At 46.9% G+C, this 14,645-nt stretch overlaps 1 protein-coding gene across 1 annotated transcript in view; it reads left to right on the top strand.

Moving 5' to 3' along the window:
* Mtor (mechanistic target of rapamycin kinase) overlaps positions 1 to 14,645 on the top strand; it is a 110,651-nt gene that overhangs the window by 52,692 nt on the left and 43,314 nt on the right. Inside the window, exons 29-30 of the mRNA XM_038333022.1 lie at positions 7,565 to 7,640; positions 10,304 to 10,443. Coding sequence (XP_038188950.1) covers positions 7,565 to 7,640; positions 10,304 to 10,443 — 216 coding nt within the window. The remainder of the gene's footprint in view (positions 1 to 7,564; positions 7,641 to 10,303; positions 10,444 to 14,645) is intronic.

Here is a 14,645-nt window from a genome sequence, read left to right as displayed (position 1 = left end):
CCATCCAGAGGCCAAATACCCAGTGTGCTTTGCATCCAAGTAGATCAAACTAGGTTCAGGTTGAGCTTTGAGCCCTCCCCACCCATACCTTCTTTCTCGTAGTCTTTTGCCCAAGCTCTTCATTTCTCTCTGGATATGAAGAAGCAGAGAAAGGGAGAAAAACTTCCAGGTGTCACCAGGAGAAGGGCAGTGCTCACTGTTGCAGAATAGAAAGATAACAGCCAATTTGTCAAAAAGCACTGACAAAAAGATAAAGTTGGAAGTAATTAACTGGCTGACATACTGGGAGCAGTGTGCCTGCCAGTAGCTCCCTAAATCAGCCAAAGCCTTGGAAATGTGACAGCCATTCATCAGTTTTACAGCACGCCTCAGACAGGCTCCTCAGTTGGAAACCTGGCTTTGTGTGCCTTGACACTCTGAGGCTTGAACCAACCTGTGCCACATGCTGGATTGTATTAGGTACCAGGTCCACATCCATCCAGGAGATGCCTGCAAGCAGTATGTACCCAGCCTGTCACCAGGCAGTGCTTGGCCTCTAGGGACAGTTTCCAGAGGGCACATGGAGTTGTAAGTGTGTACCCAGCTTTCCTTGTGGCCTGGACCCACCAGGTAGCACTGTCAGCCAGCTGGATTCTCTTGGTGATGGCTTGTTAGCATAGCATTAAAAAGAATTATGAGGCCAGTTGTGGTAGCCCACACCTGAAACCCCAGCATTGCAGAGGCTAGGATAGGAAAACAGCAAGTTCATGGGCTGCATAGTGAGACCGTCTTGAAACTCACAAAACAAAACAAGGAAGTATGAAGTATCTTAGCAAAGTAGAAAATGCCTGTAAAAGCAGAAGGAAGAAGCATATGCTGTGTATCACTACATAAAATATATTTAATATGCACAGGTGGGATTATTTTAAATTAAAATTATATTGTACTAAAGTTCCCTACCCTGACTGAATACGTCTTAATTTGGGGCGGGGAGACTAAAGAGACATGTCAGTGCAATAGCACTCTCCTGACTCGTGTGAGGCCTGGGCTCACCGCCAGCACCTGATGCCACCAAGATCACGTGTGTTTACTTTACTCCCCATGTCTCCCTTCTCCAGCAAGTTACAAAGGTGGTTTGTTGGGTGTGGTACTTTATGCCTATGTTCCCAACACCCTGGCTGACACAGAAATAGCACTACAAGTTCAAGGGCCAGCCTAGGCTAAAAAGGAAGACTCTGTCTCAGAAAACCAAAAAAAAAAAAAATAATAAGCAAATAAAAACTTTATAGAAGATGCCCTCACTCTCAACAATTTCTAAAGGTTTCTCTATCCCTCTTCCTGACCTGGCCTCTGTTACCATTCCCCCTTTCCGATCATGAGGACCACACCGCTGCTGCACAGTTAGCACATCCTCTAGATGGAGCAGACACCTGGAGACTGCTCAGAGGGAAGGGTGAGGATGTGGCAGGAGCTTTTCCTTCTCAGGAAACTCTGGAATCAAGACTTCAGCAACCTTTGTGGAAGATCAGAAAATAGCCACTGGGCTTACATGAACTTCTTTTTTTTTTAAAAGATTTACTTATTAATCTTGTATACAATATTCTGTCTGCATGTATGCTGCAGGCCAGAAGAGGGCACCAGATCTCATTACAGATGGTTGTGAGCCACCATGTGGTTGCTGGGAATTGAACTCAGGACCTCAAGAAGAGCCGTCAGTGTTCTTAACCTCTGAGCCATCTCTCCAGCCTGCTTGAACTTCTTAATATGATCCTGCTGCCTCAGTTCCTAGTGCTGGGATTACAAGCATATGTGCATACGTGTATGTGCATGTGTGTGTGTGTACGTGTGCACACATGTAAGGTGGGGCACACACACCTGTACACACAAAGACCAGAAGAAGGCAGTATCTGGTGCCCTTCTCTATCACTCTTCACTAGTCCTTTGAGGCAGGGCCTCTCCCTCTGCCTGGGGTTTGTGTTTTTCTCAGCTAGGAGTCTTAGTACCATAGATTCCTGAGAGTTGCAAAAGTACCAAATGTCCTAGCTTTGAATATCTGTCACGGTGATGGAGCCTGTCTTTTCTTTCTTAACATACAGGGAAAAGGCTAAAAAATGTCCTTTCCCTGAGTTTTTTAAAAAAAATTAAATTTGCTACCTGGAGGTGGTGGCACACACCTTTCATCCCAGCACACACGCAGGGGCAGAGACAGGCAGATCTCTGTGTGGCCAGCCTGGTCCAGAGAGCAAGTTCCTGGACAGACTCCAAAGCTACACAGAGAAACCCTGACTTGAAAAGCAAAAGAAAAAAATTTAATTAGTTGATTTTTGTGTGTGTGTGTGAGAGAGAGGGAGAGAGAGAGAGAGAGAGAGGGAGAGAGAGAGAAAGAGAGAAAACATGTCAGCACATTTGTGCAGTATTGCACACGTGGAAGTTGAGGATGACTTTTGGAAGTCAGTTCTCACCTTCCACCATGTGAGTTCTGAGGATCAATCTCAGGTCAGAAGACTTGGTCACAAATGTCTTTACCCACTGAGCCATCTCACCTGTTTCAGGTGGTTAGTTCTAAGATCTTATAGTTTCCCACCATATCCCTTCCTATCCGCATTTGAATGACCCCACCTCACTTCCTCACTGTAGAGTTTCAAATGTCCCTTTGCTTCCTGTCTTCTTTGTGTCCTTCCATCTTGAAATTAATACATTCCAAACGAGACTGTTGTTGAGGTCCCTGAACAGAACATTCTTTTGTTCCAAGACTCTTGAGCTGCCTGATGAAGACAGCAAGGCGCAGCCAACCCTTTCCTCCTGGATCTGCAGGGGCACCAGACAGTTCTGTTGTTAATCTGTACTGGGCACAGAACTGCTCAGTGCTGGGAGAAGTAGCAGGACCATCTGAAGCAGCTCTATGCGATGAAAACAACCGTGTGATACAGTGTGTGGGAGCCAAAGCAGTGTTCTGCACCATCCGTTGTGGTTGCTCAAGACACCGCATTCCAACCATCTCCTGCCAGCTGGGGTGCATGTGTCATCATTCCAGTGCCAAGGGAATTCAGAGAATTCTCCTTTGACAGGAAACCAAGTAAAAGGCAGACAGCAGTCTGCACTGGAAGGAAGGCCCAGGGCCATGTGGAAGCAAACAGGAACATTCTGGTAAATTCCTGATGGCGCACAGGGAAGCCTAGGCATTGCAGATGGAGCACAGATGCCCCAGGTCTGCCTGGGCCTCTACCCCTCCAGGCTTGGTGTGGAAGGGGCTCCTGCACTGTGCTTTTAACTGCCGGGCCTGAGGTCACTAAGGCTCCGAAGCTAAGAGAAGGGAGAGCTAAAGGCCACAGAGGAAGAAAACTCCAATCAGCCACTGTGAACAGTGACCAGGAAACCCTTCAGGGTGCTTCTCAGGCAGCGTGAGTGGCAGTCCCTTCCTTCTCGGTGAGACTAGTCCCAAACTACCTATGAAGAGCCCCAGGACGAGGGGTGGACATGTTGGGAGAGTACAAGGGAATGGGGGAGGGACGTGGGATAGATAAGCTATACAGTGTATGTACATGTGAACTTGTCAACCAACAAGATTTCTTAAACAATCATAATTTAAGAAAAAGCACAGATAATGGGGTGTTAGTGGCTCACACCTTTAATCCCTGCACTCAGGAGGCAGAGACAGGTGGATTTCTGAGTTCAAGGCCAGCCTGCTTTGCACAGTGAGTTCCAGGAAAGCCAGGGCCACACAGAGAAACTGTGTCTCAAAACAAAACAAAATGTAAAATTCTGGAAGAAAGCACAGAGGGCCAGCTTGCAGGGGAGGGATCACAGGCAGCGGTGGGCCCCCTTGCAGCACGAGAGCCTCAGCTGTCACTCCCACTTGTGGCAGCCTCATGTTCCCTCGCTTCCAAACCCCTCTCTGGTGTCTCACCAGGCTGTTCTCCCAGCCTCAGGAAGCAGATTGTCAAGTCCCAGAGAAGTGCCCTTTGTGTTTCCCTCAGTTGGCAAGAATGCTCCCAGTTCCGGCTCTTGAATTGGCCTCACTTTAAACCGGAAAGAGAAGGAATCAGTCTTGTGAGCAGAGCGAATAGGCCACTCACTTTCCCAGCCGACTTTCTCCTTTCCTAAAGTCAGGCCCATTTGTGGACTCTGGGTTTTAGTTTGCAGGTAAGCAGTTTTGACTTGCGATGTAGATTCATTAACTGTGTCAGTTGTTTCTGCCCACCGCTAGGTAGTGGTGGCTGCCCATACCTCAGTCTCTGCGCCTGCTTGCTGTTGCGTCTTTACCAGCAGCAATAGAGCTGGTTTGTGTTGAGCATTCCTCTGCGGCTGGGCTAAGGCTTGGGTCATTGACCCTTTGCATCTTTCAGTGTCAGTAGGGAAAGACTGGGGGGGCACAGTGAGGGTTTATGGAAGGGGATTTATGACAACCCCAGCTGCCATAAAGTGGGTTTTTCAGAAGGGGGCTAGGGAGCAAAGGTGACTTCTCAAGAACAGAACACACCTGTCCTTCCCTTCTCATAAAGTGGCATTTGCATGATGATCAGAAGACCACTGTCCCAGCATGGGTCCCAGACAGTGAACTCACGTCATCACACTTGGCAGCGAGAGCCACCTCACCAGCTCTAAGGTGTCTTTGAAGTGGTGGCATGGTATTCCACAGCCTGTGACCTCTTTTCTTCACATATAAAAGTGGTCTACTAATAACTGTCAGCTTTCTAGGGCTGATATTCCTCACATAAATGTAGTTCCTGCCACATGCGGCGAGTGCTCTTCTTAATACAGTAAGTTGTGGCCCAGCTCTGAAGGCAGGGTCACAGAAGAAGAAGAAGGAAACGTTAAAGCCTCCAAAAGACAGGCTCTTTTTTGGGGGGGTCGGGGGAGTTCAAGACAAGGTTCCTCTGTGTAGCCCTGGCTGGCCTTGAACTCAGAGATCCATCTGCAGTTCCCTCCTGAGTACTGGAATTAAAGGTGTGCACCATCAGACCTGCTCTCCTGATCAACAAGATTTGTATCATTTAGGCCTCAGATCCAAGATTATAAATTTAATTTCTGATTGAGCCATCTCATTTTTCATGGGTCTTGGTTAGAGGTAATTTCTCAGTGGTTTTCATATTGCTACACAAGAGTAGCTTATAGGGCCAAGAAGCATCCCAGCTCCATGGCCATTGCTTGAGGCCTGATCCCTCCGCTGTCCTCAGCCTGCTCCACTTGCTCTTCCCGCTAGCCCCCTGCATCCTCGAGGCCTGCGAGCGCCATGTGGGATACACTGCAGAAGGAAGGGATTTGTTTGGATGGCTGAGGGAGTTAAGGAACGAGGCGGTCTCGTTCTTCATGCACAGTGCTACGTTGGCCTGTCTTGCAAGGCAGTGTTGCTGAACCATGGCAAAAAAAAAAAAAAAAAAAAAAAGATGTCAAATTGTGGCTTCCTAGTTTTGATTGTTCTTGTTAAACTCTCTTTTATGCATAATTAGTGGGAGAATGGATTAGGCAAAAGCTTTTTATGTGGTTTTGGGTTTTGTTTGTTTGTTTAACCACAATGTCAGTGAGTCTCAGAGTAAAGCAATTTGTAATGTTCATAATTTGTTCTTGAAACAGAATCTGTTCAGAGCACAAGACTAGAAGACAGTTGCTAAAACTAGTGTGGTGGTTTTGTTTTTGTTTGTTTGTTTCATTTTTTCCCGTCGGTTTAGAGTTAGCACCCTCTGGTTTAGGCAAAGAGCACTTAGCTTCCTTGTCAGGACAACTTCCTCCTACCAGGACTTCCTCCTCCAAGGCCACTTTAGGAGTCCACTGAGGAGAATATTGAGAACATGAAGAACCGTGTTTACTGGATTTCTTTTTGCTGTTTTCTTAGACTTCCATTTGGTTAAAGAACTAGATAGTGGCAGAGCTGTACCGAATAATGTTGCTTAGCAGTGCAGTTCACCCTACCCCATGAGAGTAGACCACTGAGGTTAGGGGCTCACCTGCCATGAAGCCTACAGCTTCCAGGAGTCCGTTCTTTCCTTTACCACGTGGGTCCTGAGGATCAGACTCAGATTGTCAGGCTTGGCGGCAGTGCCTTTCTCCACCTAGCCATCTTGCCAGCCCATTCCCCACTTCTTAGAGACATCCAGTTGCTCCCGGATTTAGGGGGAACATCCTGATTCAGTCTGAGTTTAGGCTTGGTGTCCTTGGCTCCGTGTCCTCATTAGTAAGACGGAACAAATCTTAACCTCTCTCCTGATTTTCTCAGGGAAGCGAGGCCAAAGGAATGATGGTTGGAAATGTGCTTTGTAATGAGACATACGATTATTACTTTCACAAATGTTGGTAACTTCTCTAGTCCGTCAGACTTCTGGGCAGTTCCTTTCAGTTTTATTGGAAGAAAAGTGGTAGAATTAAAATATATATATATATACATACATATATATATATATATATTTATTTATTTATAACAGCAAGCTCTTGCCATATTACCACATGGAACCCAAACCCTGGAATTCCCAAAACCGCTTAAAAATTAATTCTACTCGAGTAAACAGTTTGTACCCTGTGCAGTAAACTAGAGCCGTGCTCATTAAGTCGGTCTAGATTCCCAGTTTGGTGTGTCACATGCTGGGCTTTGCCCAGGAGTAACAGGATACAACCGTTGTTGCCGCCTTAATGCTCTTCCCGTCTCCCTCCCTTCCATACCAGTAGCACTGGCTCAGTCTGAGAATGAAGGGCTAAGGCTCACAGTTTTCCTGCTTTCAGGGCCATCTTGTCACCTCTGATCAACCCCAGGGACCAGGCCTTCCAGTGTCACTGCTCACAGCCCACAGACCTCCTGTCAGCTGGGCCCACACCTCCTGAAGGTGACTTTACTAAGCAGAGCCCAGTGAAAAGCATCTATATGCTGGTGGCCTGCACTAGAAACTCCGCTCCCACGAGAGTTACTGCAGAGGGAGGGAGTTGTCCTGAAGAGCAGCCAAAGAAGCCTGTGGATTTGCAGATAGTGGCCTCTGGCAGATGAGCACTGAGCATGAGTGGAAGGCATGGGAATTTTGCCGTTTTTTTAAAATTACTTTTCTGTCAATGACTATTTGCCTATCTGTGCACTATGTTTGTGCAATATGCATAGAGGCCAGATGAGGGTGTGAGATCCCCTAGAACTTGAACTGCAGGCAGTGGTGAGCCATCCCTGTGGGTGCTGAGAACTAAACCTGGATCCTCATTAAAAACAGCAAGTGTTTTTAACCACTAAGCCATCTTTTCAGCCCTAATTTAAAAATATTTAAATGTGTGACTGAGAACATAGCTCAGTAGTAAAACATGCCTAGTGTGCATGAGGCTTTGGACATGCACTGCTTGCCAGACAGCCCCTGGGAGAAAAGCAGTCTCCGCTGTCTAGAAAACAGGCCAGAATAACAGATCCTAGCCTTTTCTGCCCCTCAGACTGGGGGCAGGAAATCAAAACCCTTTTCTCAGATAAAGTCATTCAAGCTTGGCTTTCTGGGTGGTGATAGGTGGCGGATCCCAGTGTCTGTCATCACACATTTGCATCGTGAGACCTCATCCTCATGATGCAAATGAGCCATTTTGCCCAGTGCATGCGTGTAACTATGTCTTCCTTTTGTTTCCTCAGCATTAACAATAAGCTACAACAGCCTGAGGCAGCTTCTGGTGTGTTAGAATATGCCATGAAACACTTTGGAGAGCTGGTAAGTGCCTTCTCATTCCTTCTAGAAAGACAAGAAGTAGAGACCTGGCTACAGAGGCACTCGGCTGCCACCTTGAAAAAGTTACTTTCCATTTCTGTGAACTTTTTGCTTAATCTGTGAGGATCTAAATGCCAACTTGCCTGTATCTCAAGGACGAAGGGACAATGCAGGATGGAATGCATTCATATGGAATGGAGGTGGGGGAGCAGGGCGCACGGTCTAATCAGCAGTGGCGATTGGTGTAACTCTTAGCATGTAATGTGTGATGATTGCTCCACATGCTTCATTTGGCTCCGTTTTCACACGGATACCATGAAGTGGGTAGTGCCATTACCCTCTTTCTCAAGGGAGGGGACTGTGGACCCAGCACGATCAACACCTGTCTGAGCTAACAGAGCAGGTACACAGCAGGACCAGGATTTGAACCAGGGAAGTGGGCACCAGGACTGCCAATCAACCTGGCTTATCACCTGTGTGTCATCTGTGGCAGCTTTCGTGCCTGTTCCCCAAGAGGAAGATAAAGTGCATCCTCTTACTCTCTGATGCCAAGGGACTTTCTCTTTCATTATTACATACATAACTGCTTCTCTGCCACCACCCTTGCCTGTCATACACAGATCATCCCCCTGACTTCTTGCAGTTTGAGAAGGCGCTTTGTCAATCCCTGAATTTACAAAGCACTATATTAATCAGTTTAAACTGGGACCCTGGAAGGCCAGGAAACTCTGGATCCATATATTTGATGCAAAACCTTTTATTAATTGCATAAGTCACTTACTTGGTTTCCTTATTCAAGAGGCAGGACTTCTTTTTGATGCTCTGGCACTCCGCCTCACTTAGAACGTTGGACTGAACTTCAGGCCGTCTTTCACCATCTTAAGCAAAGTAAACAGACTAAGGACCGCATCTCTCCAGATGATGACAAAATGCAGAGACTATATCTTCATCTGTCTTTGCCGGTCCTTGTTTGTAGAAGGCAGAAGGCACATGGTGTATTTCCCAGGCCAGGCTGTACTCAGCCGCAATACCCTAGAGCTTGGTCCCCCATAAGCCTGATTGAAACAAGTGCTCTTTGTCCATGTGTTCAGGTGATCTGCCAACAGATGGCTCGTACTCCACTGCTCAGACTGGCAGCCATAAATGAAAGTCTCTCCATCTTCAGGTTCTAAAGGTGACCATTAGCTTAGGATTATTGCTAAACCGTGGTGGATTTTCTGTTATATTTAGGTAGCTGAATCATATTAAGCTTAACAATGGTTTGCTTTTTCTTGGCAGAGCCTGTGCTTTCTCAGCACAATTTATGTAACAGGAATCTCATTAGAACTTTGTGTGATTCATTACTTAAACCTTATAGTTTCTGCAGCCCCTTGCAATTCAAAATGTCCTGCCCCCTGTTTGACCTGCTCCATATGCTGCTCTCTGCCTTCTGCTGGTTCACTGAGTGTGAGCCACGCATTAGTCACTGGCTCTTTGTGTGGACATTTATCTGTGCTGCCCTTCACCCTAGAGCGTTCCACTACGCTCTAGTCATTCTTCTCTGAGTCTCTTTCATATGCAGGCAAATAGAAACGATATTCTAGGCATGCACGATGAAGCCGAGTTTACCTTCCACAAATGGGCTGATCTCAGCAAACCCTATGGCACTGGGGTGAAGGCTAGTGTGGCGTTAGTTGGAGCAGGGGATATTGGGAGGGAAGTGCAGTCAACACTACACAGTACAATGACTTCTCGTCCTGTTTCAGCAGGAAGATGTTCTTTGAGGCCACTCAACAACAGATGAGTGGTCTCTTCTGTATCTGCGCAAAAACATCAATTTTATCCAGAAAGGGGAGGAGGGAACAGGAGAAACTGATGTGGGTCCTGCATGTGTGATCTACAAATTCCACCTCAGAGTCGTGTTGTTGTTTAAGGACCCTCTGGAGAGCAATAGCCTGGCCTGGTGCAGAAATAGTCTCCTACTGAGCTGATGAAGAAACTCAAAGGCAGACAGAAAACACATAAAACAGTCTACTGATCATTCTGGTCTGGAACTTCAGACCGTGACTTTTACTTATGTGGACACTACTCACTGCCAGCGTGGCACTCTGCCTGCCAGCATAATGGAATCCCTCCTTTGGCCTTGACTGTAGACATGCCAAGTGCTACACAGAAGGGAATGTTGGATAGAAGATTGTAGGATGGAAGATTGTCCAAAGAATTTTAAGTAGCAGTGTTCTATTGTATTTCCTGAAGGTTTAGAAATGCGTTAAGAATGCAGAGTATCAGGGCTTCTAAAAGAACCAGCTGTGGACTGGGCTGCTGTGCCTGTCACACAGCCCGATGTCAGTGGCGCAGCAGACTGGATTGCAGGAGCTGAGGTGGGGGACCCACTTTTCCCTGTGGGCTTCCTCCTCCCTCTCCCCCCCCCCCCCGTGTACTAGCGTTCCGGGACCACTGGAGGTGATGGGGTGGAGCTGAACCCTCCATGTGCTTAGTTTATCTCAGGATTCAAGGTCTGTCATTAGTGTGCCCAGGAAATAATTCTATCTCTGCCAAACAACTTCCCTCCAGGTAAGTTCTTTAGCCTAGGCTGGGACATGCAGATTGGTGAAGTATGTGTATGAATATAGCATAGCAAGGAAAGCATGTGTGGACTCAAAAGCACAAACCCTTGCTCTCCGCAGGAGATCCAGGCCACCTGGTATGAGAAACTGCATGAGTGGGAGGATGCTCTTGTGGCCTACGACAAGAAGATGGACACGAACAAGGACGACCCAGAGCTGATGCTGGGCCGCATGCGCTGTCTTGAAGCCTTGGGGGAATGGTGAGCTGCCCTGGGGTGATGACCTGAGTGGCCAGGAGAGGCGCGTGTCTCCAGAGAGTCTTCAGACTCTTGCTCTTGCCCCTTATGCTCTCCCAGGAATGGTAACTGCTGTGTTCTTACCTCTGTTCTGCCTCAGCACACAGTTGTGTTTGGTTTGGTTCTGTTGGTTCAGTTTTTGTGGTTTGAGTCACTCTCGCTCTGTAGCCTGCGCTGGCCTGGAACTTGCTGTCCAGCCCACCCTCGTGATGGAATTGCAGGTGTGCGCCCCTGTCCCCAGCTTTGTTGTTTTCTTTATGCTAATACTGCCGCAGAAGAGCTCAGTCCCTGGCACCATACATTCTCCACCTGCTCTCTTGTGCCTCTGTCCTCAGTTGATCTGCTAAAGAATTTGTATTCTATAGCTTTAATTTTTTTAATAATCAGCTCTTGGGGCTGAAGAGATGGTCCAGCAGTAAAACCTGAGTTCAGTTCCCAGTGCCCACAAAGCAGTTTAACCTTCTCTTACCAGAGGATCTGGTGCCCCCTTCTGGCCTCTTCAAGCACTACATGCATGTGGTGCACAGACATAAACATGCAGATAGAACACCCGTACATATAAAAATAAGAATAAATAAATCTTACATTTTTTAAAATAAAGACATGACTAATTAGCTCTTGTTGGGCTGAGTGTGGTTGCGCACACCTTTAATCCCAGCACTCAGGAGGTAGGGACAGGTAGGTCTCTGTGAGTTTGAAGCCAGCCTGGTCTTCATAGCAAGTTCCAGCCAGCTAGGTCTACACAGTAAGACCCTGTTTTAAAAAAAAATGAGGAGGGCTGGAGAGATGGCTCAGCAGTTAAAAGCACTGGCTGCTCTCCCAGAGGACCTAGGTTTGATTCCCAGCACCCACATGGCAGCTCACAACTGTCTGAAACTCCAGTTCCAGGGATCTGACATCTTCTTCTGGTCTCTGTGAGCACCAGGCATGCACGTAGTACTCAGATATACATGTAAGCAAAACACCCATACATATAAAAAACTTTTAATCTAAAAAATATTGTCTCAAAGTAATTAAGGCAGAGAGTAGTGACACAGGATGGCTGGCGTCCTTCACTGACCTCAACACACGTGTGCACACAGCACACACCCATGCATGTGCATATATACCACACAGTCAGTCAGTAAGGTGGAGAGCAACTGAGGAAGAAATCTGACCTTGGCCTCTGGCCTCTGCGTGTGCACATGAATACAAATAAATTATACACGCACACAGAAATGGTGGATGGATGAATGGATGAGCTAGCAAAAATATTTGAAAATTGTCTAATTTAACCAGAAATAGGGAAACTGAAAGTTACTGTTTTATTTATTTTCATAAGTGAATATCTTACATCCATTTGTCAATGAATGGAATAAGCACATTCTACCAAATCTGCTTGATTAGTTTATAAATCCGAAGGTGTTTTAAGTCCAACAGGTATCTAAACTTCACTGCCTGCCACAATAGCCACACACCACACCTAGCTCTGAAAACTGGGTAAGATGCAAAGGCAGCTCCGCAGCCGTGCTGGCCACACATCAGTGCTCAGAAGCCTCTGTGACTCCTTCGTCGGGCAGTGCATGCAGAACTTCCCATCCTCAGGGCACGCTCTGCTGGACAGCTGTGATCTGGAAGAAGAAGGGGTGTTAAGAATGAGCCCTGTTGGGCTGGGGAGATGGCTTGGTGGTTGAGAGCACTGGTTGCTCTTCCAGAGGACCCAGGTTCAATTCCCAGTATCCACATGGCAGCTCACAGTTGTCTGTAACTTCAGTTTTAGGGGATCTGACACCTTAACACCAATGCACATGAAATAAGTTCAAATAAATTATTTAAAAAAAAAAAGAAAAAGAAAGAAAGCCCTGTTCACTCAAAGCAGGATTTTGTTTTTTCTACTTTCAACTCTGCTGTCCTACAGCCATATCTTAGGAGAAAGATAAAACAGGTGCAAATACTTCTAAAGTTTAGACCTGATCAGTTGTGAAATGCTTTAGTGTTTCCCTGTGGCCTCTGAATTGCCCATTGTGGTGTGGCTTTGACCCATTTATTCTTCCTCATGGAGGTGTCATGTCTGAGCTGCCTGCTCCCTCTCTTCAAAGCCTACTCTCTTTGTTCCTCCAGCTGCCATAGACCCTGCTCCTTTTCTCTCTTTAAAACCACTGCTCCTTTCCCTGAGCTCCCCTGTGCTCTTTCCTTCCTCCTGCCCCCCCTCTTCAGTCAGAGATGACACTTTCCCTGACTGAACCAAGCAGGGACAGCTTGGATACCTTGGAAAAGCAGAGATGTGGTTTTTGTCCAGTCTCCTTAAACAAAAGGCGCACAGTCTGAGATCTCTTGAGAGAGAGAGTGACACGGGCCTCTCTCTGCCAGTTCTCGCTCCCGCACACCTCCAGTCTCTTGGGTCCTTTCCAGTTTTATAATTACCTACAAAGTCTAAAGGGCTAGTATTGCTGATCTAGGGCTTTAAGAACGTAGAAGCCTAAAAGAGACCTTAAAAGAAATGAAAGAAGCAGAATTCCTGGTCATTTGCTGCTTTCTGATAAGACTTATTTAATCAGTTCTGTTTAGAGTGCAGTTTCTGAATTTCTTTCTGTGCCAGGGGATTTTCTGAACCCGCCTGTGGCAGGTGTTCTCCAAAGGCACCAGCAGAAACTATGGGGAATCTGCAGTGAGCGTACAAATGTCCCCTTCTCCACGCTCATTTGACTCCTGAGTGACGACTGGAGATGGGGCTCCAGCACTGTGGCCCCCTGGAAACACCCACCTCCTCAGACTCCACACAGCCTCTGAGTCTCTGAGAACAGATGCAGTGGGGTGGAGAGCACAGGCCAGCCAGTGGAGGTGCTCCAGATGAAAGGGTTTGCTCAGCGTCCTGCTGTGGAGCCGTGCAGCACCCGTGGGAGGCCATCCTTTCACTCAGGTGGCTCAGCCTAGCCGTTGCCCATGGACTGTGTTTTCTTTGTTTTTGTCACCCCGAGTCTCCCGATTGCAGTGCATTCTGCATTCCTGTCTGTGCCGGTTGTTAGGGAGCAAGGTGATCCTTGCCTGTTTCCCTGTAGGGGGAGTGTCTTGTGTGGCAGCCCCTGCACTGCCCTGCTTCTTTCTGCCTCTAGTTGAAAAGGAAAGCTAAGTCCCTCAGCCCCTGGCACAAAAACAACGATCCTCACTACAGTAGGAGGCCTTGCCATGTAAGCATGAGAGCCTGAGTTTGGATCCCCAGCACCCACGGGAAGAGCTGAGCAAGGAGGCAGAGAGGCAGATCCCTGGAGCTCTGAGGCCAGCCAGACTAGCCCATAAGTGAGCCAGGTTCAATGAGACCTTGACTTTGAACATCAGATGACACCCAACATCAGCCTCCAGCTTCCACATGCACCCTGCATATGTGCTCACTCATGGTCTTCTCTCTCTCTGTTTCTCTTTCTTTCTAACACACATACCATGGACGTGTATTAAAATTCTCATTGGGGAGAATATAGTCAAAGCATGTGAATCCAAAGAAATTGTCTTTATGAAGCCCAGCACTGTACAATGAATATACAACAATATACAACAATAAAAAATTAATAATTTGGGGGGTGGAGAGATGGCTCAGAGGTTAAAAGCACTGGCTGATCTTCCAGAGGCCCTGAGTTCAATTCCCAGCAACTACATGGTGGCTCACAACCATCTATAATGAGACCTGGTGCCCTCTTCTGGCCTGCAGGCAGACAGACATGCAAGCAGAACACTGTGTACATAATAAATAAATGTATCTTTTTAAATGTTTTAATTCTTTTTAAAAAGTGGAACTCTAGGCCTGGTAGGATCATGTGTAGATAATGGAGCTTTCTTTCTTACCTTCAGAGACGTCCCAATAAAAATGCATCAGTCAGTTCCTATGCTCTGACCCCCACAAAAAAATAAATGCAAATAAGTCAAAGTTTTTGTTTATTTACTTATTTAAAAAAGAAGTTAGGCCCTCTAGTAACAGTGTGGTCTTTGTTCCATCAGCTTCCAGCCTGGGCCCCTTGGAACTTGTCCTGTTTTCCTTGGTTCTGCTTCCGGTGCCTCTTCACCAAGAAAGAGGATCCTAGCTGTATCTTTTTTTTAATGGTTTTTTTTGAGACAGGGTTTCTCTGTAGCTTTGGAACCTATCCTGGAACTAGCTCTTGTAGACCAGGCTGGCCTCGAACTCAGAGATCCGCCTG

This window comes from Arvicola amphibius, chromosome 6 (assembly GCF_903992535.2).
Source record: "Arvicola amphibius chromosome 6, mArvAmp1.2, whole genome shotgun sequence".
In the NCBI taxonomy this organism is placed as follows: domain Eukaryota; kingdom Metazoa; phylum Chordata; class Mammalia; order Rodentia; family Cricetidae; genus Arvicola; species Arvicola amphibius.
The sequence above is the reverse complement of the archived record's forward strand: the minus strand, read 5'-3'. Positions and strand labels throughout refer to the sequence as shown.